The 26,823-nt window shown below is 47.3% G+C and overlaps 1 protein-coding gene across 2 annotated transcripts in view; it reads left to right on the top strand.

Annotated features, from left to right (window-relative positions):
• SLC12A5 (solute carrier family 12 member 5) overlaps positions 1-26,823 on the top strand; it is a 229,578-nt gene that overhangs the window by 160,405 nt on the left and 42,350 nt on the right. For both annotated transcript variants that reach the window (XM_060771791.2, XM_067468330.1), the window contains exons 2-7: positions 4,446-4,540; positions 14,399-14,530; positions 15,868-16,014; positions 20,214-20,268; positions 20,939-21,069; positions 24,953-25,194. In XM_060771791.2, the coding sequence (XP_060627774.2) occupies positions 4,446-4,540; positions 14,399-14,530; positions 15,868-16,014; positions 20,214-20,268; positions 20,939-21,069; positions 24,953-25,194 (802 nt within the window). The remainder of the gene's footprint in view (positions 1-4,445; positions 4,541-14,398; positions 14,531-15,867; positions 16,015-20,213; positions 20,269-20,938; positions 21,070-24,952; positions 25,195-26,823) is intronic.

Below are 26,823 nucleotides of genomic sequence, written 5' to 3'. Positions count from 1 at the left end.
TCATAGAATCCTAGAGTTGGAAGAGACCTCATGGGCCATCTAGTCCAACCCCATTCTGCCAAGAAGCAGGGATATTGCATTCAAATCACCCCTGACAGATGACCATCCAGCCTCTGTTTAAAAGCCTCCAAAGAAGGAGCCTCCACCACACTCCAAGGCAGAGAGTTCCACTGCTGAACGGCTCTCACAGTCAGGAAGTTCTTAGAATCATAGAATCCTAGAGTTGGAAGAGACCTCATGGGCCATCTAGTCCAACCCCATTCTGCCAAGAAGCAGGGATATTGCATTCAAATCACCCCTGACAGATGACCATCCAGCCTCTGTTTAAAAGCCTCCAAAGAAGGAGCCTCCACCACACTCCAAGGCAGAGAGTTCCACTGCTGAACGGCTCTCACAGTCAGGAAGTTCTTAGAATCATAGAATCCTAGAGTTGGAAGAGACCTCATGGGCCATCTAGTCCAACCCCATTCTGCCAAGAAGCAGGGATATTGCATTCAAATCACCCCTGACAGATGACCATCCAGCCTCTGTTTAAAAGCCTCCAAAGAAGGAGCCTCCACCACACTCCAAGGCAGAGAGTTCCACTGCTGAACGGCTCTCACAGTCAGGAAGTTCTTAGAATCATAGAATCAAAGAGTTGGAAGAGACCTGGTGGGCCATCCTCCAGTCCAACCCCATTCTGACAAGAAGCAGGAATATTGCATTCAAAGCACCAATGACAGATGGCCATCCAGCCTCTGCTTAAAAGCTTCCAAAGAAGGAAGGAGCCTCCACCACACTCCCTCCGGGGCAGAGAGTTCCACTGCTGAACGGCTCTCACAGTCAGGAAGTTCTTCCTCATGTTCAGATGGAATCTCCTCTCTTGTAGTTTGAAGCCATTGTTCCCTTGTGTCTCCAAGGAAGCAGAAAACAAGCTTGCTCCCTCCTCCTCCCTGTGGCTTCCTCTTACATATTTATACATGGCTATCATCTCTCATAAGAGACTTAAAAAGCCAAGAAACAAAAATTACATTACACCGCATGTGTAAAATCAGATATATACATAAACACACATATATACACATATACACAAATATTATTTGAGCAGGCGTTCGAATAATTAGTGCAATGAATGGTAATGATATAGGAATGGAACAATGGATGACGAATCTGGATCAAGTTTTTAGTGACGAGACGCTAGTCATAGTTATTGCAGTAATTGTGTATTAATTGTGTATTATGTTAGGTTGCTACTGTTTTTATATTGGTGCATTGAATTTTCCTGTTCTTGTTTGTTGTGAACCGCGGTGAGTCGCCTCCGGGCTGAGAATCGGCGGTATATAAGTAAAGTAAATAAATAAATAAAAATAAAATACACACACACACACACATATATATGCATATATACATACACAAAACACATATACACAGACTGGGCCACAGCAACGCGTGGCAGGGCACGGCTTGGAGTTATATAGCATCTGTATGTCTGTATGTAATTATATAGAATCTGTATGTCTGTGTGTCTAATGTAAAAGTGTAAACATTCTGATACCCCTTTTCACACTGGAAAAATTGCAATAATAAGAACCTATGCTTTAATGTTATTGAAAAGTTATTCAGAACACTCCCTCCACATACACACACACACACACACACACACACACACACTTTCACCTTGCCAAATCTGACCCTCTTTGCAAAACGTTTTGATACTCCAGCCTCCCAGCAACCCAGTGAAGGCATCTCCTCGGTGCTGTTTGCCGTTGCATTGCCCCCCTTTTTGCATGTGTGAGTGTGCAATGAGTCATTTCTGGGATCAATGGACGGCAGCCGTGAAAGGCATCGGGAAAAGACTGCAATTTTTGTAATGGGCAGGGAAAGCGGTGGCACAAAGGGATGGGAGTGCCTTTCTGGGGCGGAAGACGGGAAGGTGCCGAACCCTCCATTAGCCCAGCGGCCGGGAGCAGAGGCCGGCCCCCTTGGCTATTACGCAGCTTGCTCAGGGAGAAGATATAGGGCATTGCAGGGGGCTAGGCACCACAAGTCACACAAACCTACAATTCTTTGCATGGGCTCTTTTGCAGCCCCTTGGGCCACCTGGCCAGCCTTCTCTCTTTGGATATCTAAAGAGTGTCTCTGAATGCAAAAAGGGATCTCACAATATTATGCTATGCAACACGATTTTTGTTCCTGGGTTTTAGTACCTGTGTGTGTAGTACAGGTATGGCCAAACTTCAGGTCTTTTTCCAGGTGTTTTGGATTTCAACTCCCACAATTCCTGGCCTCAGCCCTTTCCTTTTCCGGGAAAAGGAAGGGGCCTGAGGCCAGGAATTGTGGGAGTTAAAATCCAAAACACCTGGAGGGAGGGCCATGTCTCTCCTAATGGATAGCTCCCACTCAAGACCTGCAAATCAGGAAAAAATCTGGGTTTTTGTAGGTTTTTTCGGGCTGTATGGGCATGGTCTAGAGGCATTCTCTCCTGACGTTTTGCCTGCCTACCTCTGAGGATGCTTGCCATAGATGTAGGCGAAACGTCAGGAGAGAATGCCTCTAGACTATGGTTATACAGCCCGAAAAAACCTACAAAAACCCAGTGATTCCGGCCATGAAAGCCTTCGACAATACAGGAAAAAATCATTGGTGGGATGGGGTGGGGGACAGAATGGGTTGCAATGCTTTCCTATTGCATTTGCTGCTTGCATTGCAGGCATGTTTCTATTCTGGAGACTATTGAAATCATAGATGATGCTGTTTATTTACAATTTATTTACAACATTTCTACCCCATCCTTCTCAATCCCCGAAGGGGGACTCAGAGTGGCTAACACTGGCAACAATTTGATGCCGCAATTATCACAATTTACCAATATCAACAATATAAAACCATAAAGAACACAATAGATTAAAAACAATAACATTTGTTATACAATCATATAGGCGTTTCCATTGTTATAACCACCATATGGTCCAATTCAAGGTCCAAAGTGCTGTTATGCCTGCTAGCCAAAGGCCTGGTTCCAAAACCATGATTTCAGTTTTTTCCTAAAGGAAAGGAAGGAGGATGCCGATCTAATCTTGCTGGGGAGCAAGTTCCACAAGCGGGGGGGGGGGGGGGGGGGTCACCACTGAGATGGCCCTGTCCCTCATCATTGCGTTTGTTTTTTATGCGTGAATGATGTTCAATGATCCTGATTTTGTCAGGTCTAGTAGTCATCCCAATGTATAAGAGGACACATGGGTATTGAATACAATACACTACATTGTCTGTTGCGCATGTGGTGATATATCATACGGAAGAGTGAATTTGTAACTCTGTATTTACGAGTAAACTCTGTCGAGAGGGATCGAATTGTGCCTTCCTTTCTAGCAGAAGGAAGGTTGAACTGGGTGGCCTTTGGGGTCTCTCCCAACTCTAGCATCCTGTGATTCTAGGTTTCCCAGCAGGAGCTGCATGTCCATCGGTTTGGAGGGATCGGATTGTACCTTCCTGCCTGGCTTGGGTTGGACTGGATAGCCCTTGGGGGACCCTTCCAACTCTAAGATTCTATTATTATATATTCCTATGAAACAATCCCTACGTTTGCATGGGAAAGGGATCTAGGTGTCTTAAGAGAATGTGAGCCAACAGTGTGATGTAGCGGCTTAAATAGCTGATACGATTCTAGGCTAAATAAATAGTGCTGTTCACTTTAGACTCAGAGTGGCTAACACTGGCAACAATTCGATGCCGCAATTATCACAATTTCACAATATCAACAATATAAAACCATAAAACACAATAGATTAAAAACAATAACATTAGTTATACAATCATATAGGTGTTTCCATTGTTATAACCATCATATGTCCAAAGTGTTGTTATTCCTACTAGCCAAAGGCCTGGTTCCAAAACCATGATTTCAGTTTTTTCCTAAAGGAAAGGAGGGAGGACACTGATCTAATCTCACAGGGGAGCGAGTTCCACAAGTGGGGGGTCACCACCGAGATGGCCCTGTATCTCGTCATTGTGTTTGTTTGTAATGCATGAATGATGTTCCATGATCCTGATTTTGACAGGTCTAATAGTCATCCCAATGTATAAGAGGACACATGGGCATTTAATACAATACACTACATTGTCTGTTGCACATGTGGTAATATATCATATGGAAGAGTGAATTTGTAATTCTGTATTTACGAGTAAACTCCGGAGAGAGGCAACAAAGTAGCATTAAGGCTTGTACCTTATGTATTATCCTTTACTGATTTAGTTGCAGTTTAAACCAACGAGCATAGTTAAGGATAACAGAGCACGGTTGTTGATAACAGTTTGCAACGTTCGTTTTGCTATTTGTTATAGAAATCTGTGTTCCTTGTGACCGAGAGCAGGGCCTCCCCGGTGGATCTTAAACTATGAGGTGGAACGTAGATACATGTTGCTACACCATGCTCACTGTAGCTTCTTCTTCTTCTTCCCCATTGCAGGCGATGGAAACCCCAAAGAGAGCAGCCCCTTCATCAACAGCACGGACCTGGAGAAGGCGAAGGAGTATGACGGGAAGAACATGGCCCTCTTTGAGGTCAGTGCGGGGCATTGGGTCAGTGGCCAAGCCCCCTGTTTTGCATGCAGGTGGGCCTGGGGACCGGATAAGGAAGCGTACGGGAGTCTCCTTGTTGCACACTAGTCTTGAGATACCTTTTCACCCAGCACCACACCAAAGTCCAGTATTTATTTATTTATTTATTTACTATATTTATATACCGTCCCCCTCTGCCCAAAGGCATCTCGAGATAGTTTATAGTTGGTACCAAGACCTTAAAATACAATATCAATACCATAAAACCATCGAATAATAAAACCATAACAAAATTAGTAAAAACATGAACATTAGAGTCTCCTATTAAAAACTTTGTCCAAACACATTGTCCAACCATTCCATTTTCCTATGTCTGTTACACTGTATTTGGAAATGCCAGCTCAAAGAGCCAAGTCTTGACTGTCTTTCAAAATGCTAGAAGGGAGGGGGCCAATCTAATATCCTTATGGAGGGTGTTCCATAGCCGAGGGGCCACCACTGAGAAGGCCCTGTCTGTCGTCCCTGACAAACGTACTTGTGACAAAGGCAGGACCGAGAGCAGGGCCTCCCCAGATGATCTTAAAGTCCTAGAGGGTTTTCCTAGTTCCAACAGACTTCACTACCTCTGAAGTTGCTTGTCACAGATGCAGGCAAAACGTCAGGAGAGAATGACTCTAGACCATGGCCATATAGCCCGAAAAAACCTACAACAACCTGGATTAGATTGTGTCTACCTGCAGGAGGAAAAGGGTTAGACTGGATGGCCTCAGGATCTCCTTCAATTCTGTGATTCTAGGTTTTCCAGAAGAGGTTGGATGGCCCTCTGCCGAGAGGGATCGAATTGTGCCTTCCTTTCTAGCAGAAGGAAGGTAGAACTGTGTGACCCTTGGGGGTCTCTCCCAACTCTAGGATCCTGTGATTGTAGGTTTTCCAGTAGGACCTGCATGTCCATCAGTTCGGAGGGATCGGTTTGAACCTTCCTGCCTGGCTTGGGTTGGACTGGATGGCCCTTGGGGGACCCTTCCAATTCTAAGATTCTATTATTATATATTCCTATGAAACAATCCCTACGTTTGCATGGGAAAGGGATCTAAGTGTTTTAAGAGAATGTGAGCCAACAGCGTGATGCAGCAGCTTAAATAGATGATACAATTCTAGGCTAAATAAATAGTGCTGTTCACTTTAGACCAGGCATGGGCAAACTTGGGCTCTTCTTGCAGGTGTTTTGGACTTCAACTCCCACAATTCCTGGCCTCAGGACCCTTCCTTTTCCCCCTCAGCCGCTTAAGCGGCTGAGGGGGAAAAGGAAAGGGCCTGAGGCCAGGAATTGTGGGAGTTGAAGTCCAAAACACCTGCAAAAAGAGCCCAAGTTTGCTCATGCCTGTACTAGACACATAGCTACTAAAACTATTAATGGTTAGATTATATGGTCATCGTCAACAGCAGAGCGGCAGAGCAGGTCCCCGGCAGTGAACCCGGCGCTATGGGGGCCATTCCTGCTTAATTTGATTCTGCTTCGTTGCATTTACATACCTGCCTTTCTCGCCACAGGAGGTTCCAGACAGTTCACGGTAGGAGTTGGAATGGAGCGAACAGGCGGGATAATAAAGAAGTGCAAAAAAAGCACCACTAAGTAAACAAGCATATTAAAAGCATTCATTTCGAGCAGTTTAAACTGCTGTGTTATCTTTCTCTCCTTTCTTCCTTCTCTACCTAGAATCATAGAATCATAGAATCAAAGAGTTGGAAGAGACCTCCTGGGCCATCCAGTCCAACCCCCTGCCAAGAAGCAGGAATATTGCATTCAAATCACCCCTGACAGATGGCCACCTTCCTTCCTTCCTTCCTTCCTTCCTTCCTTCCTTCCTTCCTTCCTTCCTTCCTTCCTTCCTTCTTCCTTCCTTCCTTCTTCCTTCCTTCCTTCCTTCCTTCCTTCCTTCCTTCCTTTCATGGCCAGAACCACTGGGTTACTGTGAGTTTTTCGGGCTGCATAGCTATGTTCCTTCTTTGGAGGTTTCTAAACAGAGGCTGGATGGCCATCTGTCAGGGGTGCTTTGAATGCAACATTCCTGCTTCTTGGCAGAATGGGGTTGGACTGGATGATGGCCCAGGAGGTCTCTTCCAACTCTATGATTCTATGATTCTAAGTCAATCAGTGATGGTATTTGCAAAGGTGGCCTGGCTGTTGTTGCCTGGAGGCACCCTCTGTTGGGGTTGGACTGGATGGCCTACCAGGTCTTTTCCAACTCTAGGATTCCATGGTTCTAAGTCAATCAGTGATGGTATTTGCAAAGGTGGCCTGGCTGTTGTTGCCTGGAGGCACCCTCTGTTGGGGTTGGACTGGATGGCCCACTAGGTCTCTTCCAACTCTAGGATTCCATGATTCTAAGTCAATCAGTGATGGTATTTGCAAAGGTGGCCTGGCTGTTGTTGCCTGGAGGCACCCTCTGTTGGGGTTGGACTGGATGGCCCACTAGGTCTCTTCCAACTCTAGGATTCCATGATTCTAAGTCAATCAGTGATGGTATTTGCAAAGGTGGCCTGGCTGTTGTTGCCTGGAGGCACCCTCTGTTGGGGTTGGACTGGATGGCCCACTAGGTCTCTTCCAACTCTAGGATTCCATGATTCTAAGTCAATCAGTGATGGTATTTGCAAAGGTGGCCTGGCTGTTGTTGCCTGGAGGCACCCTCTGTTGGGTTTGGACTGGATGGCCTACCAGGTCTTTTCCAACTCTAGGATTCCATGATTCTAAGTCAATTAGTGATGGTAATTGCATTGTTGTTGCCTGGAGGCACCCTCTCTTGGACTGGATGGCCGAATAGGCGGGATAATAAAGAAGTGCAAAAAAAGCAACACTAAGTAAACAAGCATATTAAAAGCATTCATTTCAAGCAGTTAAAACTGCTGTGTGATCAAAGGCTTTCATGGCCAGAACCACTGGGTTACTGTGAGTTTTTCGGGCTGCATAGCTATGTTCCTTCTTTGGAGGCTTTTAAGCAGAGGCTGGATGGCCATCTGTCAGGGGTGCTTTGAATGCAATATTCCTGCTTCTTGGCAGAAAGGGGTTGGACTGGATGATGGCCCAGGAGGTCTCTTCCAACTCTACGATTATATGATTCTATGATTCCAGCAGCATTCTTTCCTGACGTTTCGCCTGCATTTGTGGCTAGTGGCATCTTCAGAGCAGAAAAGAGGGAGCGAAGGAAGGAGGGAAAGAAGGAGAGAAAGTAGTAAGGAAGGAAAGAAAGAAGAAAGGATGGAAGCAAAAAGCAAAGGAAGGAAGGAAGGAAAGAGGTAGAGAAGGAAGGAAGGAAGGAAGGAAGGAAGGAAGGAAGGAAGGAGAGAAGGAGGGAGAGAAGGAAAGAAGAAAAGGGAAAGAAAGAGGGAGCAAAGAAAGAAGAGAAAGAAGGAGAGAAAGAGGGAGGGAAGGTTGGCCACAGCAACGCGTGGCGTGGCAGGTACAGCTAGTGTGTGTGTGAGTGTGTATAATATTTGTATGTGTATATGTGTGTGTACACACACACACACACACACACAAACTGTACCTGCCACGCCACACGTTGCTGTGGCCAACTTTCCCCTCCTCTTTCTCTCCTTCTTTCCCTTCTTTCTTCACTCCCTCTTTCCTTCCCTTTTCTTCTTTCTTTCTCTCCTTCCTTCCTTCTCTATCTCTTTCCTCCCCCCCTTTACTTTTCCTTCCTTTTCTCTCCTTGCTTCCTTCTCTACCTCTTTCCTTCCTTCCTGCACCTTTTGCTTCCATCCTTCCTTCTGTCTTTCCTTCTTTCCTTCCCCTCCCTCTTTCTCTCCTTGCTTCTTTCTCTACCTCTTTCCTTCCTTCCTTTGCTTTTTGCTTCCATCCTTTCTTTCTTTCCTTCCTTACTACTTTCTCTCCTTCTTTCCCTCCTTCCTTCGCTCCCTCTTTTCTTCCTTTTCTTTTTTTCCTTTCCTTCCCTCCTTTTTTCTTTTCCTTCCTCTTTCTCTCCTTCCTTCCTTCTCTATCTCTTTCCTCCCCCCCTTTACTTTTCCTTCCTTTTCTCTCCTTGCTTCCTTCTCTACCTCTTTCCTTCCTTCCTGCACCTTTTGCTTCCATCCTTCCTTCTGTCTTTCCTTCTTTCCTTCCCCTCCCTCTTTCTCTCCTTGCTTCTTTCTCTACCTCTTTCCTTCCTTCCTTTGCTTTTTGCTTCCATCCTTTCTTTCTTTCCTTCCTTACTACTTTCTCTCCTTCTTTCCCTCCTTCCTTCGCTCCCTCTTTTCTTCCTTTTCTTTTTTTCCTTTCCTTCCCTCCTTTTTTCTTTTCCTTCCTCTTTCTCTCCTTTCTTCCTTCTCTTCCTCTTTCTTTCTTTCTTTCTTTCTCCCCTTCCTTCCCTCCCTCTTCCTTCCCTTTTTATTGCATCATCATTTAGCTTTTTGTCATTTTGCTTTTTGGGGTTTTTAAGTCCTTTCACTGTTTTTGGGGGGTGGGGTGAGGGTTATGAGTGATGGTCACTCATTGGCCTGTTAGGGGTATTGTGCCCAAATTTCGTGTCAATTCGTCCAGTGGTTTTTGAATGATGTTAATCCCACAAACGAACATTACATTGTCTTGTCGAAGGCTTTCATGGCTGGAATCACTGGGTTGTTGTAGTTTTTTTCAGACTGTATGGCCATGTTCTAGAGGCATTCTCTCCTGACGTTTCGCCTGCATCTATGGCAAGCATCCTCAGAGATAATGAGGTCTGTTGGAACTAGGAAAAAGGGTTTATACATTACATTTTTATTTATATAGATATATATATCTCAATCATATATGGAATATCCAAGGTGGGAGAAAAAAATCCAGTTTTTAGGGAGAATCCTTTGTTGAGAGGTGATTAGCTGGCCCTGATTGTTTCTTGTCTGGAGTTCCCCTGTATTTGAGTGTTGTTCTTTATTTACAGTTATAATTTGAGAGTTTTTTTAATACTGATAGCCAGATTTTGTTCAGACTAGAAATAGGGATATTTCCCATTCTCTGCTCCTGGAATTACTGCCTAAAGAGGTCTAGGAAGAACCCCCCCCCCCTCCCCAAGGGCCCTTCCACACAGCAAAATAAGGTATGTGCAATGTGTATAGGAATTCTTTATTGATTTTTTTTAAAAAAAACTATAGTCCGGCCCTCCATCGGTCTGAGGGACAGTAAACTGGCCCCCGGTTTAAAAAGTTTGGGGACCCCTGCTCTAGACCATGGCCATATAGCCCAAAAAAACCTACAACAACCCAGACAAGTGTTCTTCCTCCCACCCTGGACATTATTCCATACACTCTACTTGCTTCACTGCCAACAAACTTCTGAAGATGCCATTAGCCTCAGATGTGGGTGAGACATCAGGAGAGAATGCTACTGAAACATGGTTCAAACAGCTAGAAAGAAACACAGCAACCCAGTTAAAATTGTTGCTTGATCAGATATTTCAGGAGCTGTCCATGGTGCTGATCTGACTCCATTCCTGCAAAACTCAGCCCTGTTTCTCCCCTCAAAGCGACACAATTGTGCGGCCTCCTCCAGACCTTAGAATCATAGAATCCTAGAATCAAAGAGTTGGAAGAGACCTCCTGGACCATTCAGTCCAAACCCATTCTGCCAAGAAGCAGGAACATTGCACTCAAATCACCCCTGACAGATGGCCATCCAGCCTCTGTTTAAAAGCTTCCAAAGAAGGAGCCTCCACCACACTCCGGGGCAGAGAGTTCCACTGCTGAACAGCTCTCACAGTCAGGAAGTTCTTCCTCATGTTCAGATGGAATCTCCTCTCTTGTAGTTTGAAGCCATTCTTCCATTGTGTCCTAGTCTCCAGGGAAGCAGAAAGGAAGGTTGCTCCCTCCTCCTCCCTGTGGCTTCCTCTCACATATTTATACATGGCTATCATATCCCCTCTCAGCCTTCTCTTCTTCAGGCTAAACGTGCCCAGCTCCTTAAGCCGCTCCTCATAGGGCTTGTTCTCCAGACCCTTGATCATTTGAGTCGCCCTCCTCTGGACACATTCCAGCTTAGAGTCAATATCTCTCTTGAATTGTGGTGCCCAGAATTGGACACAATTCCTTGTTGGAATGCAACTCCCATTATCCCCACCAGTCAATCTGGTCACAGGTGAGGGATGCTGGGAGCCATAGTGCCAAGAGGCCCTTCAATCTTTGCTCTTCCGTTCCCTCCAATTGATATTCCAGCATCTTTCCAGACTGAGGCGGGAAAAGGACAGCCGAGGAGGCAATTGCGAATGCCTTTTCTTCCGAGCGCTGGGAGCCAGTGTGGCCTTGCATTTTTAAACCCATCACTTCGGCCCCAAAAGGCTTCTGCGTCGAGAGAAAGAACCCACCCCCCAAACCGTGAGCTTCCTTTTGCTGCCCGCGCCGTGCCCGTGAGCACTGTTTTTGCTGCAGAAAAGGCTAATAGATTCACAGGCTAAAAATAAAAGCGGGCTCAGCTGGCCGCCCCAGAATCAGAGCGAGAGGCTTTCCAGATACCAAGAGGCCGAGGGTGCTGGGCGGCCGAGTCCGGAGCCAAGCCAGACACTGGCCCCTGCTCGGTTTCATGAAGACCCCGCCCAAGGAAACAAGGCCTGGGCTGTGGGATCCCATTGTGGTGGGAAAGGAGTTGGAGGGCGTGGGTGGGACCTTGCAGAAGGAAAGGGGCTGGACTGGATGACCTTTAGAGGTCCCTCACAGTTCGACAGTTCCTTCTCTGGAAGTTTTCAAGCAGAGGCCAGACGGTCACCTGTGAGGAAGACTCTGACACCAAATGGGGAGGGATAGCCAAGACTCCAGAGGAGAGGAGCAGAATTCAAAACAATGAGAGAGATGATGAGCCAAGATAAACAAAATGAAGTTCAACAAGGACAAATACAAGATACTCCACTTTGGCAGGAAAAACAAAATGCAAAGAGACAGAATGGGGGACAATGCCTGGCTCGAGAGCAGTACATATGAAAAAGATCTTGGAGTCCTCATGGACAACAAGTTAAACATGAGCCAGGAATGTGATGTGGCGGCAAAAAAAGCCAATGGGATGTTGGCCTGCATCAAGAGGAGCCTAGTGTCTAGATCCAGGGAAGTCATGCTCCCCATGCTCTATTCCGCTTTGGTTAGACCACTTTACCTGGAATATTGTGTCCCATTCTGGGCACAACAGTTGAAGAGAGATATTGACTCTAAGCTGGAATGTGCCCAGAGGAGGGCGACTCAAATGATCAAGGATCTGGAGAACAAGCCCTATGAGGAGTGGCTTAAGGAGCTGGGCATGTTTAGCCTGAAGAAGAGAAGGCTGAGAGGAGATATGATAGCCATGTATAAATATGTGAGAGGAAGCCACAGGGAGGAGGAGGAGGGAGCAAGCTTGTTTTCTGCTTCCCTGGAGACTAGGACGCAATGGAACAATGGCTTCAAACTACAAGAGAGGAGATTCCATCTGAACATGAGGAAGAACTAGCTGACTGTGAGAGCCGTTCAGCAGTGGAACTCTCTGCCCCAGAGTCTGGTGGAGGCTCCTTCTTTGGAAGCTTTTAAACAGAGGCTGGATGGCCATCTGTCAGGGGTGATTTGAATGCGGTGTTCCTGCTTCTTGGCAGGGGGTTGGACTGGATGGCCCATGAGGTCTCTTCCAACTCTTTGATTCTATGATTCTATGAAGAGAGGAGATTCCACCTGAATATGAGGAAGAACGTCCTGACTGTGAGAGCCGTTCAGCAGTGGAACTCTCCGCCCCAGAGTGTGGTGGAGGCTCCTTCTTTGGAAGCTTTTAAACAGAGGCTGGATGGCCATCTGTCAGGGGTGATTTGAATGCAACATTCCTGTTTCTAGGCAGAATGGGGTTGGACTGGATGATGGCCCACGAGGTCTCTTCCAACTCTTTGATTCTATGATTCTATGTCTGTGTTTACCTTCCTGGCAGAAAGAAGGGGGCTGGGCTGGATGGCCTTTAGAGGACCCTCACAATTATATGGTTCCTTCCCTGGAGGTTTTCAAAGCAGAGGCCACACAGCCTTCTGTCAGGAGGGCTTGGACTGTGTTTTCCTTCCTGGCAGAAAGAAGGGGGCTGGACTAGATGACCTTTAGAGGACCCTCACAATTATATGTTCCTTTTCTGGAGGTTTTCAAAGCAAAGGCCAGATGGCCACCTGTCAGGAGAGCTTGGACTGTGTTTTCCTTCCTGGCAGAAAGAAGGGGACTGGACTGGATGACCTTTAGGGGTCCCTTCCAACTTTGTCATTGTATGGTGGAGTGAGGGGCTGCAGTGGGGGACAAAGGAAGGAGTGGTTTTGGAGAAAAACCAAGCAGTTTCCCAGTCATCATCATCACCATCGTCGTCGTCATCATCATCATCATCAGGCATAGTAGAATTAGTACTAACAACAATTCCGCCTTTCTGCACATAGGGACTTCGGGTGGCTACCAACCAGAACCTGTTTATCATCTTCGCTCCAATAATTTGAGTCAAATTTTCATAGACTAAACCATTGGGTTAAACCACTGAGCTGCTGAACTTGCTGACTGAGAGGTCGGTGGTTCAAATCCAGGGAGCAGGGTGAACTCCTGCTGTTAGCCCCAGCTTCTGCCAACCTAGCAGTTCAGAAACGTGCCAACGTTTAAGAGGTACCTCTCAAGGTAGCTGCCAATCATAACCTAGCAAACACAATCTAAGATAATTTAAGACAAGCCAAATACAACAACAACAACAACAACAACAACAATAATAATAATAGTGTATTGTCGAAGGCTTTCATGGCTGGAATCATTAGGTTCTTGTGGGGGTTTTTTGGGCCATGTTCTAGAGGCATTTTCTCCTGATGTTTCGCCTGCATCTATGGCAAGCATCCTCAGAGGTAGTGAGGTCTGTTGGAAGTAGGAAAAATGGGTTTATATATCTGTGGAATGATGACCAGGGTGGGACAAAGCACTCTTGTCTGCTGGAGCTGGGTGTGAATGTTTCCACCTCAACAACCACCATGTCAGACTACACAGAGAAGCCATTGAAATCCACAAGAAGCATGTGGACAATTTCAACAGAAAGGAGGGAACCATGAAAATGAACAAAATCTGGCTACCAGTATTAAAAAAACTCTAAAATTACAACAGCAAAACAGCAGAGGGGAAACAACCAGGCACATCTTAACACCTCTCAACAAAAGATTCCCCCAGGCTCAGCCAGGCCTTCAAATGCTAATGAAGATGGTCAGTTGAAACATTCACACCCAGCTCCAGCAGACAAGAGCTCTTTGCCCCCACCCCAGTCATTCCACAGATATATATATATATATAAAAACTCATTTTCCTAAATTCCAAGAGACCTCACTACCTCTGAGGATGCTTGCCATAGATGCAGGTGAAACGTCAGGAGAAAATGCCACTAGAACATGGCCATATAGCCCGGAAAAACCCACAAGAACCCAATAATAATGATAATAATGATAATAATAATAATAGTAAAACAATTAAATATCTCTGAACGGATATAAATTTAAAATGCAAGAGATGCAGTCCCACCCACAACCTCCCCACATTTCTCCAAATACAAGTGAAATGCATTGAAATGAAATGCACAGGCATAGGATGAGGCAGACCTGGCTTGGAACCGAGAGGCAACTGAGCCATGGGTTCCAATGACAGGAAAAGAGATCCCTCCTAAACATTGACAGGGGAATCCATTGCTGCCTGTGAGTCAAGTGGAGCCCCCCTCCCTCTCTGCAGGTCTTTAAGCAGAGGCTGGGTGGCCGTCCGTCGGGAGGGCTTTTCCTTCCTGGCAGGAAGAGAGAAGGGGGTTGGGCTGGATGGCCCTTGGGGTCTCTCCCGCCTGCATGATGGATGCTGTGATTCTTCCCAAGTGCCGAATCCTCTCCTTGTTCCCCACAGGAGGAGATGGACACCAGCCCCATGGTGTCCTCCCTGCTCAGCGGCCTGGCCAACTACACCAACCTGCCCCAAGGAAGCAAGGAGCACGAAGAGGCCGAGAACAATGACGGGGCCAAGAAGAAGCCCGTCAAGGTAGGAGGGGGGCCAGGGGGGCCAGGGGGCATGTGCCCTACAAGGTTGGGTCCAGAGAGAGAGGGACCTGTGGGGAAGCTCTTCTGTTCCAGGCCAAGGCATTTGGGGGAGGAGCATCTGGTGTGTCTGCTCTCTCCTTCCTTCCTTCCTTCCTTCCTTCCTTCCTTCCTTCCTTCCTTCCTTCCTTCCCTCCCTCCCTCCCTCCCTCCCTCCCTCCCTCCTTCCTTCCTTCCTTCCTTCCTTCCTTCCTTCCTTCCCTCCCTCCCTCCTTCCCTCCTTTCTTCCCTCCCTCCCTCCTTCCTTCCTTCCCTCATTCCTTCCCTCCTTCCTTCCTTCCCTCCCTCCTTCACTCCCTCCCTCCCTCCTTCCTTCTCTCCTCCCTCCTTCCCTCCTTCCTTCCCTCCTCCCTCCTTCCCTCCGTCTCTCCTTCCTTCCTTCCTTCCTTCCTTCCGTCCCTCCCTCCCTCCTTCCTTCCTTCCTTCCTTCCCCCTTCCCTCCTTTCTTCCCTCCCTCCCTCCTTCCTTCCTTCCCTCCTTCCTTCCTTCCCTCCCTCCTTCACTCCCTCCCTCCCTCCTTCCTTCCCTCCTTCCTTCTCTCCTCCCTTCTTCCCTCCTTCCTTCCCTCCTCCCTCCTTCCCTCCATCTCTCCTTCCTTCCTTCCTTCCTTCCTTCCTTCCTTCCTTCCTTCCCTCCTTCCCTCCTTTCTTCCCTCCCTCCCTCCCTCCCTCCCTCCCTCCTTCCTTCCCTCCTTCCTTCTCTCCTCCCTTCTTTCCTCCTTCCCTCCTTCCTTCCCTCCTCCCTCCTTCCCTCCGTCTCTCCTTCCTTCCTTCCCTCCCTCCCTCCCTCCCTCCTTCCTTCCTTCCTTCCTTCCTTCCTTCCTTCCTTCCTTCCCTCCTTCCCTCCTTCCCCCCTTCCCTCCTTTCTTCCCTCCCTCCCTCCTTCCTTCCTTCCTTCCTTCCTTCCTTCCTTCCCTCCTTCCCTCCTTCCCCCCTTCCCTCCTTTCTTCCCTCCCTCCCTCCTTCATTCCTTCCCTCCTTCCTTCCTTCACTCCCTCCTTCACTCCCTCCCTCCCTCCTTCCCTCCTCCCTCCTTCCCTCCTTCCTTCCCTCCTCCCTCCTTCCCTCCGTCTCTCCTTCCTTCCTTCCTTCCTTCCTTCCTTCCTTCCTTCCTTCCTTCCTTCCTTCCTTCTGGTATTCATGGGGATGTATTTGGGATGGCTAGGAGCCCTGGCTCCACTCACTACTCTTCTCCCTTCTTTCTCCTTCCTTCCTTCCTCCTTCCGTCCTTTCCTCCCTGCCCTCCTTCTCTGCTCTGCTGACTGCTCTGCTCTCCCCGTAGGCCACCCGGATGGGCACCTTCATGGGCGTCTACCTGCCCTGCTTGCAGAACATCTTTGGCGTCATCCTCTTCCTGCGCCTGACCTGGGTGGTGGGCGTCTCCGGCATCATGGAGTCCTTCTTCATGGTCTTCCTCTGCTGCTCCTGCGTGAGTCACACCCTGCCCTGATCCCCTCACACGCAAACACACATACACCCAGGGCCATGGAGAAGAGGAGTGTGGGGTGGTGGGGTGCAAATGGGAAGGGTCTCCCAGTTTGAATGAAAGGAATCACTCCAAGAGGGAAAATCACTCCATGAGCTTCCCAAGGAGACCTAGGCTATTGAGGAAGGGGCAAGTTTTCTGCAGCTCCAAAGACAATGGAACCCTGGATACTAGGCCTGGGTAACAACGCAAAAATTTGTTTCTAAAATCGATTTGTATTTGGGGGGTTTTTTTGTTTCGATATTTAAAATAATTACAAAATTTTCCTTTTAAAAAGTTCGATATTTACGAAATTTCGTAAATGGTAAAAAATTAACGAATCGATTTCCGAAACAATAACGAATCGATTCGTTAATGGCGGACGCGACCGCGAAATACACTAAAAAACCTCCAAAACCTTCTGAAGCTTCCCTCTCCCTCTGTTGTTGACTGTTGGTGTGATATTATAATTTTTTTTCACTAATTAAACCATAAAACTGGCCCAGACATGCAGAAATAATAACGAAACGATCTCAGAACAATAACGAAACGAATACAATAACGAAATACGAAGCATTTACAAAACGTGTTTAAAAATTCGTTTTTTTAATGATTGCTCCAGAATGGTTCGTTATCGTTTTGTAATTGGAAAAATTAACGAATTATTAACGAATTACGAATTAATGAAACGAAACCGCCCAGGCCTACTGGATACAAACTCCGGAAAGGAGTTTCCATTTGGAAGAACAGTGGAATCTGCTGCTGTTTTCGGGGTGTTTGGTGGAGTCTTCTTCCTTCCCTCACCTGTCGGGAGGGATTGGATTGTGCCTTCCTGCCTGCAGAAGGGGTTGGACTGGATGGCCCTTGGGGTCCCCCTCTGAAATCTGGGCTGAGCTCATCCCACAGCAGCAGGGAGTGCCTTGCTTTGAAATGTCCACTTTCTGGGCTAACCTTTCCAGAATGTGTGTATAGCAAGGGCATTGTCCTCCCCAATTAAGACCTTGCTCCCTCCAAGTGAAATTTCAATCCCTCCAAATTCCTGCAGCAGCAGCAACAGAGGCTGGCATCTGGTTCTGTTTGGCCTTTCTGCTGGTAAGACACAGCGGTCTTCTGCTGCGCTTCCCCAGAGCCAGGCGTCTCCTTTGCTGGAGGAGAATCTCCCCTGACGATTGCAGACGTCCAGCCAGAGGCATCTGCCTCGCTGGGGATGGATGCGCCTGTCTGGGCGCGCAGCGGAGCAGGGAGAGCCTCCAGTCACTGGACGCTTGGTTGACCCCGGCCGTCTCCTCGGCTTGGACTGCCCGTCTCGAGGTGTGTGTGTGTGTGTGTGTGTGTGTGTGTGGTGCTGGGTGCAGGACAGCCGTGGGGCTTGACCGGCTGCTCCTTGGAGGACGAGGGCCTGGCCCCATTGAAGCACGGACCCAAAACCCCCGCCTCGGCTGCAGAGGAGGAAGAGGAGAGCTGGGTGGGTTCCTCCTTCTCTCCTTCGCTTTGTGCGCATGATTGGAAGAGCAGAACATGGAGACTCAGAGCCTGGTCTTGGAGATCCTGAGATGCTGGTGTTGCTGACAGTTCAGAACAATAGCTGCTACTCAAATAGCTTATGCCAGGCACGGAAAAGACAGTATTGCTCCGCCTGTAAAGGAATGGTTGACCAAACTGCTAAATTTTGCAGAATTTGGTAAACCAACTGGTCAATGTATTGTCGAAGGCTTTCATGGGTGGAATCACTAAGTTCTTGTGGGTTTTTCTGGGCTATATGGCCATGGTATAGAGGCATTTCTCCTGACGTTTTGCCTGCATCTATGGCAAGCATCCTCAGAGGTAGTGAGGTCTGTTGGAACTGGGAAAAAGGGTTTATAAATCTGTGGAATGACCAGGGTGGGACAAAGGACTCTTGTCTGCTGGAGCTGGGTGTGAATATTTCAACTGGCCACCTTGATTAGCATACAATGGGCTGACTGTGCCTGGAGCAAACTCTTCTTGAAAGGTAATTAGATGTCCCTGCCTGTTTCCTCTCTGCTGGTCTTCTTAGAAATAGAACAATACAATGCTTTCAAAATAATTGGAAGCCTTTCACACAATATAGATGTAGAACATTTAAAGTAGCCATGGGCAAACTTTGGTCCTTTTGGTGTTTTGGACGGCAACTCCCACCATTCCTAACAGCCTCAGGCCCCTTTCTTTTCCTTTTCCCTTTCCCTAAGCAGCTGAGAGGGGAAAGGGAAGGGGCATGAGGCTGTTAGGAATGGTGGGAGTTGATGTCCAAAACACCTGGAGGGAGGGCCCAAGTTGGCCCAGGCCTTTGGCTCTATTGGTAGCCCTTCTCTGGCTATGTTCCTAGGTTGGCAATGGGAGCTAGAAATACTCAGAATATTATCAGTGGCATCTCCGCACAGCAAGACAAGGAAACACATCGAGCACAGTCTCCTTTAGGCTATAAACCAATTTATTGTACAACTGTTTACATTAGAATCTAAGCACATCGTAAAAGTGCTTCCTCTCCATCCGGCAGCTACATCGTGAACACACAACACGCTGTTATCAGCATTAGTCCACACCTCCTGCATTCATAGAATCATAGAATCTAAGAGTTGGAAGAGACCTCATGGGCCATCCAGTCCAACCCCATTCTGCCAAGAAGCAGGAATATTGCATTCAAATCACCCCTGACAGATGGCCATCCAGCCTCTGCTTAAAAGCTTCCAAAGAAGGAGCCTCCACCACACTCTGGGGCAGAGAGTTCCACTGCTGAACGGCTCTCACAGTCAGGAAGTTCTTCCTCATGTTCAGATGGAATCTCCTCTCTTGTAGTTTGAAGAGTGACATATGACCTACGACGCACTACGCTGCATCCATTGCTCTCTGCACTATGATTTATGACCTCTCTAGGAATGCCGATTCTCTTCATGGTTCAGTTAACCCTTTCCACACAGGAATTACACTCGGCACATAGCATTGCATTTTTAAACATACATACACACTTTGAAATCTACATTATACATTTCAAAACACATCAACAGATATATGTGGTGGTGGGCATGAACTTGCCCAACACTGCCTTCAGGCTGACTTGCATGGCTCCTGTTTAGACACCAAGAAGACCAAGCTCCACATCTCATAGGATCTCCCACCCATCAGCCTGTGGCCACATAGAGCCAACAGTGACCACAATGGCATCTTCCACCACTTCCACTTAGGAGATCCCTCATAGCCCGAGGATGATGGTCCCACAAGTGTAGTGTCTTGGTGGTGGGCCCATAAGTGGCTGTGGTACCCTATTCTTGATCTGCATGTTCTCCCATAGTGAGGATATTGGTTTCCAGGTGGAAGGTGGTCCCAGTCAGGGTTGGCTTGAGGAGCCTTCCTCTTGGCACATTTCTCCCTTTTGCCATCCAGTCATGCCTCTTCGCATTCTGTGGCACTGCTGGTCACAGCTGACCTCCAGTTAGAAAACTCAAGGGCCAGGGCTTCCCAGTAAGTGGAAGTTAGATGCCGGGAAGACCAAGCCCCACATCTCATAGGGTTTCCCACCCATCAGCCTGTGGCCACATAGAGCCAACTGCAACCACAATGGCATCTTCCACCACTTCCACTTAGGCGATCCCTCATAGCCCGAGGATGATGGTCCCACAAGTGTAGTGTCTTGGTGGTGGGCCCGTAAGTGGCTGTGGTACCCTATTCTTGATCTGCATGTTCTCCCATAGTGAGGACATTGGTTTCCAGGTGGAAGGTGGTCCCAGTTAGGGTTGCCTTGACACTCATTCTTCCTCTTGACACGTTTCTTGCTTTCATCCCCGATTCGCACCTATTCGAATTCCACAGCACTGCTGGTCACAGCTGACCTCCAGTTAGAGCACTCAAGGGCCAGGACTTCCCAATAAGTGGAAGTTAGATGCCGGGAAGACCAAGCCCCACATCTCATAGGGTCTCCCATCCATTAGACTGTGGCCAAACGGAGCTAAATGCAACCACAATGGCATCTTCCACCACCCCTCCCTGGCCTTTCAGACACCCGAGGGCCCCTCCAGAGAGGCAGGGTCTCAGAAGCAGCACCAAGAGGACTGGGCTCAGGGGGAGTGCATATCTCTTTGGGTAGAACCATCAGCAATCAAGATGTGCTTTGCCAGGCATGAAGTGACCACTCCCTCTTCTCCCCACAGACGATGCTGACGGCCATCTCCATGAGCGCCATCGCCACCAACGGAGTGGTGCCAGGTGGGTAGAACCTTGGGGTGGGGCCCTCTTTTGGCCCCAGGGTCACTTAGGAGACCAGGTAAGCAATGCACCCTAGCTGGGGGTCAAGGGGTGGGATTAGCCTTTGAGTGACAACACCTGCCCCCTGGAAAGGGGCAAAGAGCATGCATCCCAATGGCATAGCAGCATTGTTGACATGTGGGGGCAGGAAGGAAGAGGGTCACGGGGTCTTCCCAAGGACTCATTTTGGGGGGTGGTCAGCTGATTGCAACCAGGTCATGGGGCTAGGCATGCCTCCCTCCTCTTCCTCTTCCTTTTCCTCTTCCTCCTCCTCTCCTTCCTTCTCTTCTTCCTCCATCCTTCCTTCCCTCCCTCTTTTGAGATGCAAAGCAGCTATATTCATTCCAGAGGGGAGTGGGGCATGGCTGGGGAGGGGGCTTCCATCCAAGCCTAGACTGAAGTCCAACACCCATCAGAAACAAGGCTAACTAGCCACTCTTTTGAGGAGATGACCAGTTCAGAACTGGCAGGCAGATGCACCCCTTAACTGCAGATTTCTCCCAAAAATTGGATCAATTTAAGGCAGATGCATTTCTTTGGGTGTTTGTGGTTGGAAGAGGAGGAGGAGGGGAGGGGTCCTGTGTTATTGTGCTTGGCTGACCCCCCTCCCCATTGCCTTCCTCGTCTCCAGCCGGAGGGTCCTACTACATGATCTCCCGCTCGCTGGGTCCTGAATTTGGAGGTGCCGTGGGGCTCTGCTTCTACCTGGGCACCACCTTCGCAGGTGCCATGTACATCCTGGGCACCATCGAGATCCTGCTGGTGAGTGGACAGGGCAGGCGCTTCCAAGCTGCCCTTTGAATGATGCCCTTTGTTCTAGGTCAGCCCATTCAGCCTGTGATTGTGTCTGATGTTCATGTAAATGCTGATGTTCATGATGAGAATGGGGATGATGTTCCTGATGTTGATTTCCGGGATAAGAGTTTGCTTGGGCCTGAGTTAAGCTCAGACGAGAGGCCTGAGCTGTTTCAGGAAGAGGGAGATTCCCAAGGCTGCATTCTTGGGAGGGACCCCTCACAGCCTTTCTCAGAGCAACTGTCTAAAGATAATTTGTCAGGTGCAGAAAATAATTAGAGTTCAGAGAGAGCTGATAATGAGAACTTTGTCACGATGCCAGGGCTCTGCCAATATTTAGGCAGAGATGAACCAAACTCCTAGTTTGCATTAAACAATTTAATTAAAGCAGGACTTACTCTCCGGCTGTTTTAATAGTTCAAAACATAAAACATAAAGATAGCACTCAGCCACAGAATATAAAACCAAACTGACAGCAAACGCTGTTGCAGGTTCAAGATAACACCAGGTAGTCAAAAGGTCCAGTCCAGCGGTCAAACGCCGAGAGTTCAGTGAGCAAAGTCCAGGGATCAAGAGTCTATACCGTAGTCCAAAGCCTGTCCAGAGATTCAAGGTTCCAGGATTCCAAGGGTTCAAGAGACACATCAGGATACCGAAAATCCACAAACCTGGGGGAAAACCAGCAGCATTTACCACAAAATAAGACAAATACTTTTCTCCCAAAGATCAGTCCCAAGGCTCGCTCCTTATATCCAGAAACACCCAGCTGCGACCTATCTCTTGCATACCTCCACCCTTAATTGCTTTCACCCATGAGCTCTTACTTACAGATTACTCAGCCCTTTAGAACTAAGACTTACATTAACCCTTCCATTACCAACTGCTAGGCCTACCACCACCAACCACCACCAACTGCAGAACATGATACATGACAAGCTTAGACAGAAAGCAACATTTCTGTAAACAGAGACAGAGTCTGCAAATACTCAGATGGTCCATTCCCTTACAGCAGAAAAAAGATAACAAACCATTATCTGGTCGCAAGGTCAAGAGAAACACTTTCCTTTCAGTTTTGGAACTTGGAAAAGCCTTATATCAGTGGTTCTCAACCTGTGGGTCCCCAGATGTTGTGGCCTTCCACTCCCAGAAATCCTAACAGCTGGTAAAAACACTAGGATTTCTGGGAGTTGTAGGCCAAAACACCTGGGAACCCACAGGTTGAGAACCACTGCCTTATATTGATGCATGGGAAAGTGTTGCCTCATTCGGGTCAACGTTGGAAATTGATCATGGTCTTGTTGTCAAGTGCTCTTAGTTCCGTGTACCAAGTTCTTGCCAAGCTCCCATTTTGTCTATGAGATTTTTCCTGCTGTTCCAGTTTCATGGTTTCAAGTGCCTACTTCCATGGATTCTTATGTACTTTTGGATCTTGTTTTCCCTTGAGGTTTGAGACTATTCTACTTATATTGGATCTGTACAGGTTTTGCTATTTTTACTGCTTTGCCTACATATATTTTTCAATAAACTGCTTGCTGATTTTACCAAGCTGATGTGGCGTTTATGGTCACTTAGAGTGCTCCACGTAGGCTTTTGCAAATGCAGAGCCCTCGCTCTTGATAGATTTTGGACCCTTTCTGTGCCATCGCCACCTTCCCAGCATCATTCTCTTTGACCATGAAACCATTGCTGGCACAGAACAGAATTAGGAGTCTTTCTTCCTGGGGGATGCGGCTTGCAAATTGCAAAAGTCTTGACCCTTTTGCAATGTCCTTGCTGATGGAAATAGCAGCCTTCAAGAAGCCTCCTATACTAGTTGTTTTTTATGTATCCAATTCAGATTGCTTACTGTCTTGTATATGTGTGTGTTGCTATGCAGTTTTCCTTAACTCTATGTTGTAGGAGGAGCTGCAGACCATGTGACCTGATCTGGGACTATTCAGATCTCAGACTCCATTTGCAGTCAAAACAGAATGCTTTAGGAGACAGAGACTCCATGAGATTCTTGGAACAGAAAGATGCTTTAGACCAGGCATCCTCAAACTGCGGCCTTCCAGCTGTTTGGGTCTCCAACTCCCAGAAGCCCTAATGAGCTTGTTCAATTGTCAGGAATTCTGGGAGTTGAAGTCCCAAACAGCTGGAGGGCCGCAGTTTGAAGATGCCTGTTTTAGACTATAGACGGTTAAGATGATAAGAAATGTATTATTTGCACAAACTACTTCAAATTCTATCTGTAACTGGATTCATATGCAATGTCCCTGTATGCTGAATACATGAAGTTTGTGAGTAAATTAACAGTGTTGCTTTTAAAGAAGACTACTTATTTTTGGTCTCTTGAGATCACGATTTAAGCCAGGATGTTTTAAGGCAGTGTTTCTCAACCCGGGGGTTGGGACCCCTGGAGGGGTCGTGAGGGGGTGTCAGAGGGGTCGCCAAAGACCATCAGAAAACAGTATTTTCTGTTGGTCATGGGGGTTCTGTGTGGGAAGTTCGGCCCAATTCAATCATTGGTAGGGTTCAGAATGCTCTTTGATGGTAGGTAAACTATAAATCCCAGCAACTACAACTCCCAAATATCAAGGTCTGTTCCCCCCAAACTCCACCAGTGTTCTCATTTGGGCATACTATGAATTCTTGCCAAGTTTGGTCCAGATCTATCATTGTTTGAGTCCACAGTGCTCTCTGGATGTAGGTGAACTACAACTCCCAAACTCAAGGTCAATGCCCCACCAAACCCTTCCAGTATTTTCTGTTGGTCATGGAAGTTCTGTGTGCCAAGTTTGGTTCAATTCCATCATTAGTGGAGTTCAGAATGCTCTTTGATTGTAAGTGAACTAAAAATCCCAGCAACTACAACTCCCTCGGGATAAAATCAATCCTCCCCGCCAACCCCACCAGTATTCAAATTTGGATGTATTGGGTATTTGTGCCAAATTAGGTCCAGTGAATGAACGTACATCCTGCATACCAGATATTTACATTACGATTCACAACAGCAGCAAAATGACACTTATGAAGTAGCAACAAAAATAATTTTATGGTTGGGGGGTCACCATAACACGAGGAAGTGTATTAAGGGGTCGTGGCATTAGGAAGGTTGAGAACCACTGTTTTAAGGCAACTGAAAGAACAATGCTGAAGATCTGCTCTATATGTTTTTTTGTGCATTGGCATACCTTTGTCCCTAACAATTCAAAGAGACATCTAGGTATATCAGTCTAACGGTTGAGAAACCCAATTGCTTTGCATGAATACTACTGGATATTTATCACTAGGGAGAAGTTTGACTCAAGCGAGTTTTTAACATTTCTCAGGGAATTCCTGATTTTCCCAAAAGGCTATGGATGCCATTTTCCAAAAGGTTATGGACATTTCCATTTCCCAGAATTTGCAGTGGGGGGTCTTTGCATCCTTGGGCTCCTCTTTCCTTGGGGTTGTGGGCCTTTGGGGTGCATGGTCCTCCCTGTGGGTTGCTATGTCCCCCGATTATATTATGATAATGACATTAGTAATACATCTTGAAGTGTATCTATGAGTGCCATGTTCAATATGACACTCATAGATACACTGTGAGAGCCGTTCAGCTGTGGAACTCTCTGCCCCGGAGTGTGGTAGAGGCTCCTTCTTTGGAAGCTTTGAAACAGAGGCTGGATGGCCATCTGTCAGGGGTGATTTGAATGCAATATTCCTGCTTCTTGGCAGAATGGGGTTGGACTGGATGGCCCAGGAGGTCTCTTCCAACTCTAGGATTCTATGATTCTATAATATGTTCTGCTTTTAAAAGTCCCTTCATCTCACTCTCTTCCTCCTTCTTTCCTTCCTTCCTTCGTTCTCTCTTCTCCTCCTCTCGCAGGCCTACCTCTTCCCTCCGATGGCCATCTTCAAGGCGGAGGATGCCGCCGGGGAGGCGGCTGCCATGCTGAACAACATGCGTGTCTACGGCACTTGCGTGTTGAGCTTCATGGCTACTGTGGTCTTTGTGGGCGTCAAGTACGTCAACAAGTTTGCCCTGGTCTTCCTGGGCTGCGTCATCCTCTCCATCCTGGCCATCTACGCCGGAGTCATCAAGTCCGCCTTCGACCCACCCACCTTCCCGTAAGTGATCTCATCTCAGTGGGGAGAGGGGGGTGTCTGCACTGTGGAGTTAGTGCAGTTTGACACCACTTTGACTGATATTGCTCATCTCTCATGGGATTGTGGGATTTGGTGAGGCATCAGAACTCTTGGGCACGGGTAGCAAAACACTACAGCGCGTGTGATGCCATAGCATTGAGCCAAATGCATTTAAAGTGGTGCCAGACTGCATTCCTTTCTACAGTCTAGTCCAGGAGTGGCCAAACTTTGGACCTCCCTCCTGGTGTTTTGAAGTCCAAAAGTCCTGAAGGGCCGAAGTTTGCCCGTGCCTGGTCGAGATGCATCACTGCTAAAAAGTCAAGTTCCCCTTTCTTTTTCCTTCTTCTACTTCCTCGCTTCCTTTCCCTTTTCTTTTTCTTCCTTCTTCTCCTTTTCCTTCCTCTTGCTATTCCACGTTCCTCCTTTTCCTTTCACTTTCCCTTCTCTTTTACTTTTTCTTTTTCCTTCTCTTTCCCCCTTTTCCCTTTTCCTTCTCTTTCTCTTTCTTCTTTTTCTTCCCTATTCTTTTTCCTTCTGCTCCTTCCACCCTTCTCCTTTCCTTTTTCTTCCTTCTCCTTCTCTTTTTCTGTCCTCTTCCTCTTCCCCCTTCCTTCTTTTCTTTTTCCTTTCCCCTCTCCTTTGCTTTTTCCTTTTCCTTCTATTTCCCCCTTTTCCCTTTTCCTTCTCCTTCTTCTTTTTCTTCCCCTTTCTTTTTTCCTTCTTCTCCTTCTTCTTGCTATTCCCCTTTCCTTCTTTTCCTTTTCCTTTCCCATCTCCTTTACTTTTTCCTCTTCCTTCTCTTTCCCCCTTTTTTCCCTTTTCCTTTCTTTTTTCCTTCTCCTTCCCCCTTTTTCCCTTTTCCTTCCTTTTTTCCTTCTCCTTCCCCCTTTCTTTCCTTTCCTTTCCCTTCTTCTTTCCTTTTTCCTTTTCCTTCCTCTTTTCCTTCTCCTTCTTTTTGTTTCCCTTTTCCTCCTCTTCCATTTCCTTCTACTTCCCCTTTCCCTTCCCCATTTCTGTTTCCTCCTTTTCCTTCCTTCCTTCCTTCCTTCCTTCCTTCCTTCCTTCCTTCCTTCCCCTTCTTTTTGTTTCCCTTTTCCTCCTTTTCCATTTCCTTCTACTTCCCCTTTCCCTTCCCCATTTCTGTTTCTTCCTTTTCCTTCCTTCCTTCCTTCCTTCCTTCCTTCCTTCCTTCCTTCCCCTTCTTTTTGTTTCCCTTTTCCTCCTTTTCCATTTCCTTCTACTTCCCCTTTCCCTTCCCCATTTCTGTTTCCTCCTTTTCCTTCCTTCCTTCCTTCCTTCCTTCCTTCCTTCCTTCCTTCCTTCCCCTTCTTCTTTTTGTTTCCCTTTTCCTCCTTTTCCATTTCCTTCTACTTCCCCTTTCCCTTCCCCATTTCTGTTTCCTCCTCTTCCTTCCTTCCTTCCTTCCTTCCTTCCTTCCCCTTCTTCTTTTTGTTTCCCCTTTCCTCCTTTTCCTTTTCCTTCTACTTCCCCTTTCCCTTCCCCATTTCTGTTTCCTCCTTTTCCTTCCTTCCTTCCTTCCTTCCTTCCTTCCTTCCTTCCTTCGGAAGGGGTTTTGTTGGCTTTGGACTTGGATAGTGTCCCTTTGAGCCC

This window comes from Anolis sagrei, chromosome 4 (assembly GCF_037176765.1).
Source record: "Anolis sagrei isolate rAnoSag1 chromosome 4, rAnoSag1.mat, whole genome shotgun sequence".
In the NCBI taxonomy this organism is placed as follows: Eukaryota; Metazoa; Chordata; class Lepidosauria; order Squamata; family Dactyloidae; genus Anolis; species Anolis sagrei.
This window is presented reverse-complemented; position numbering and strand designations above follow the sequence as displayed.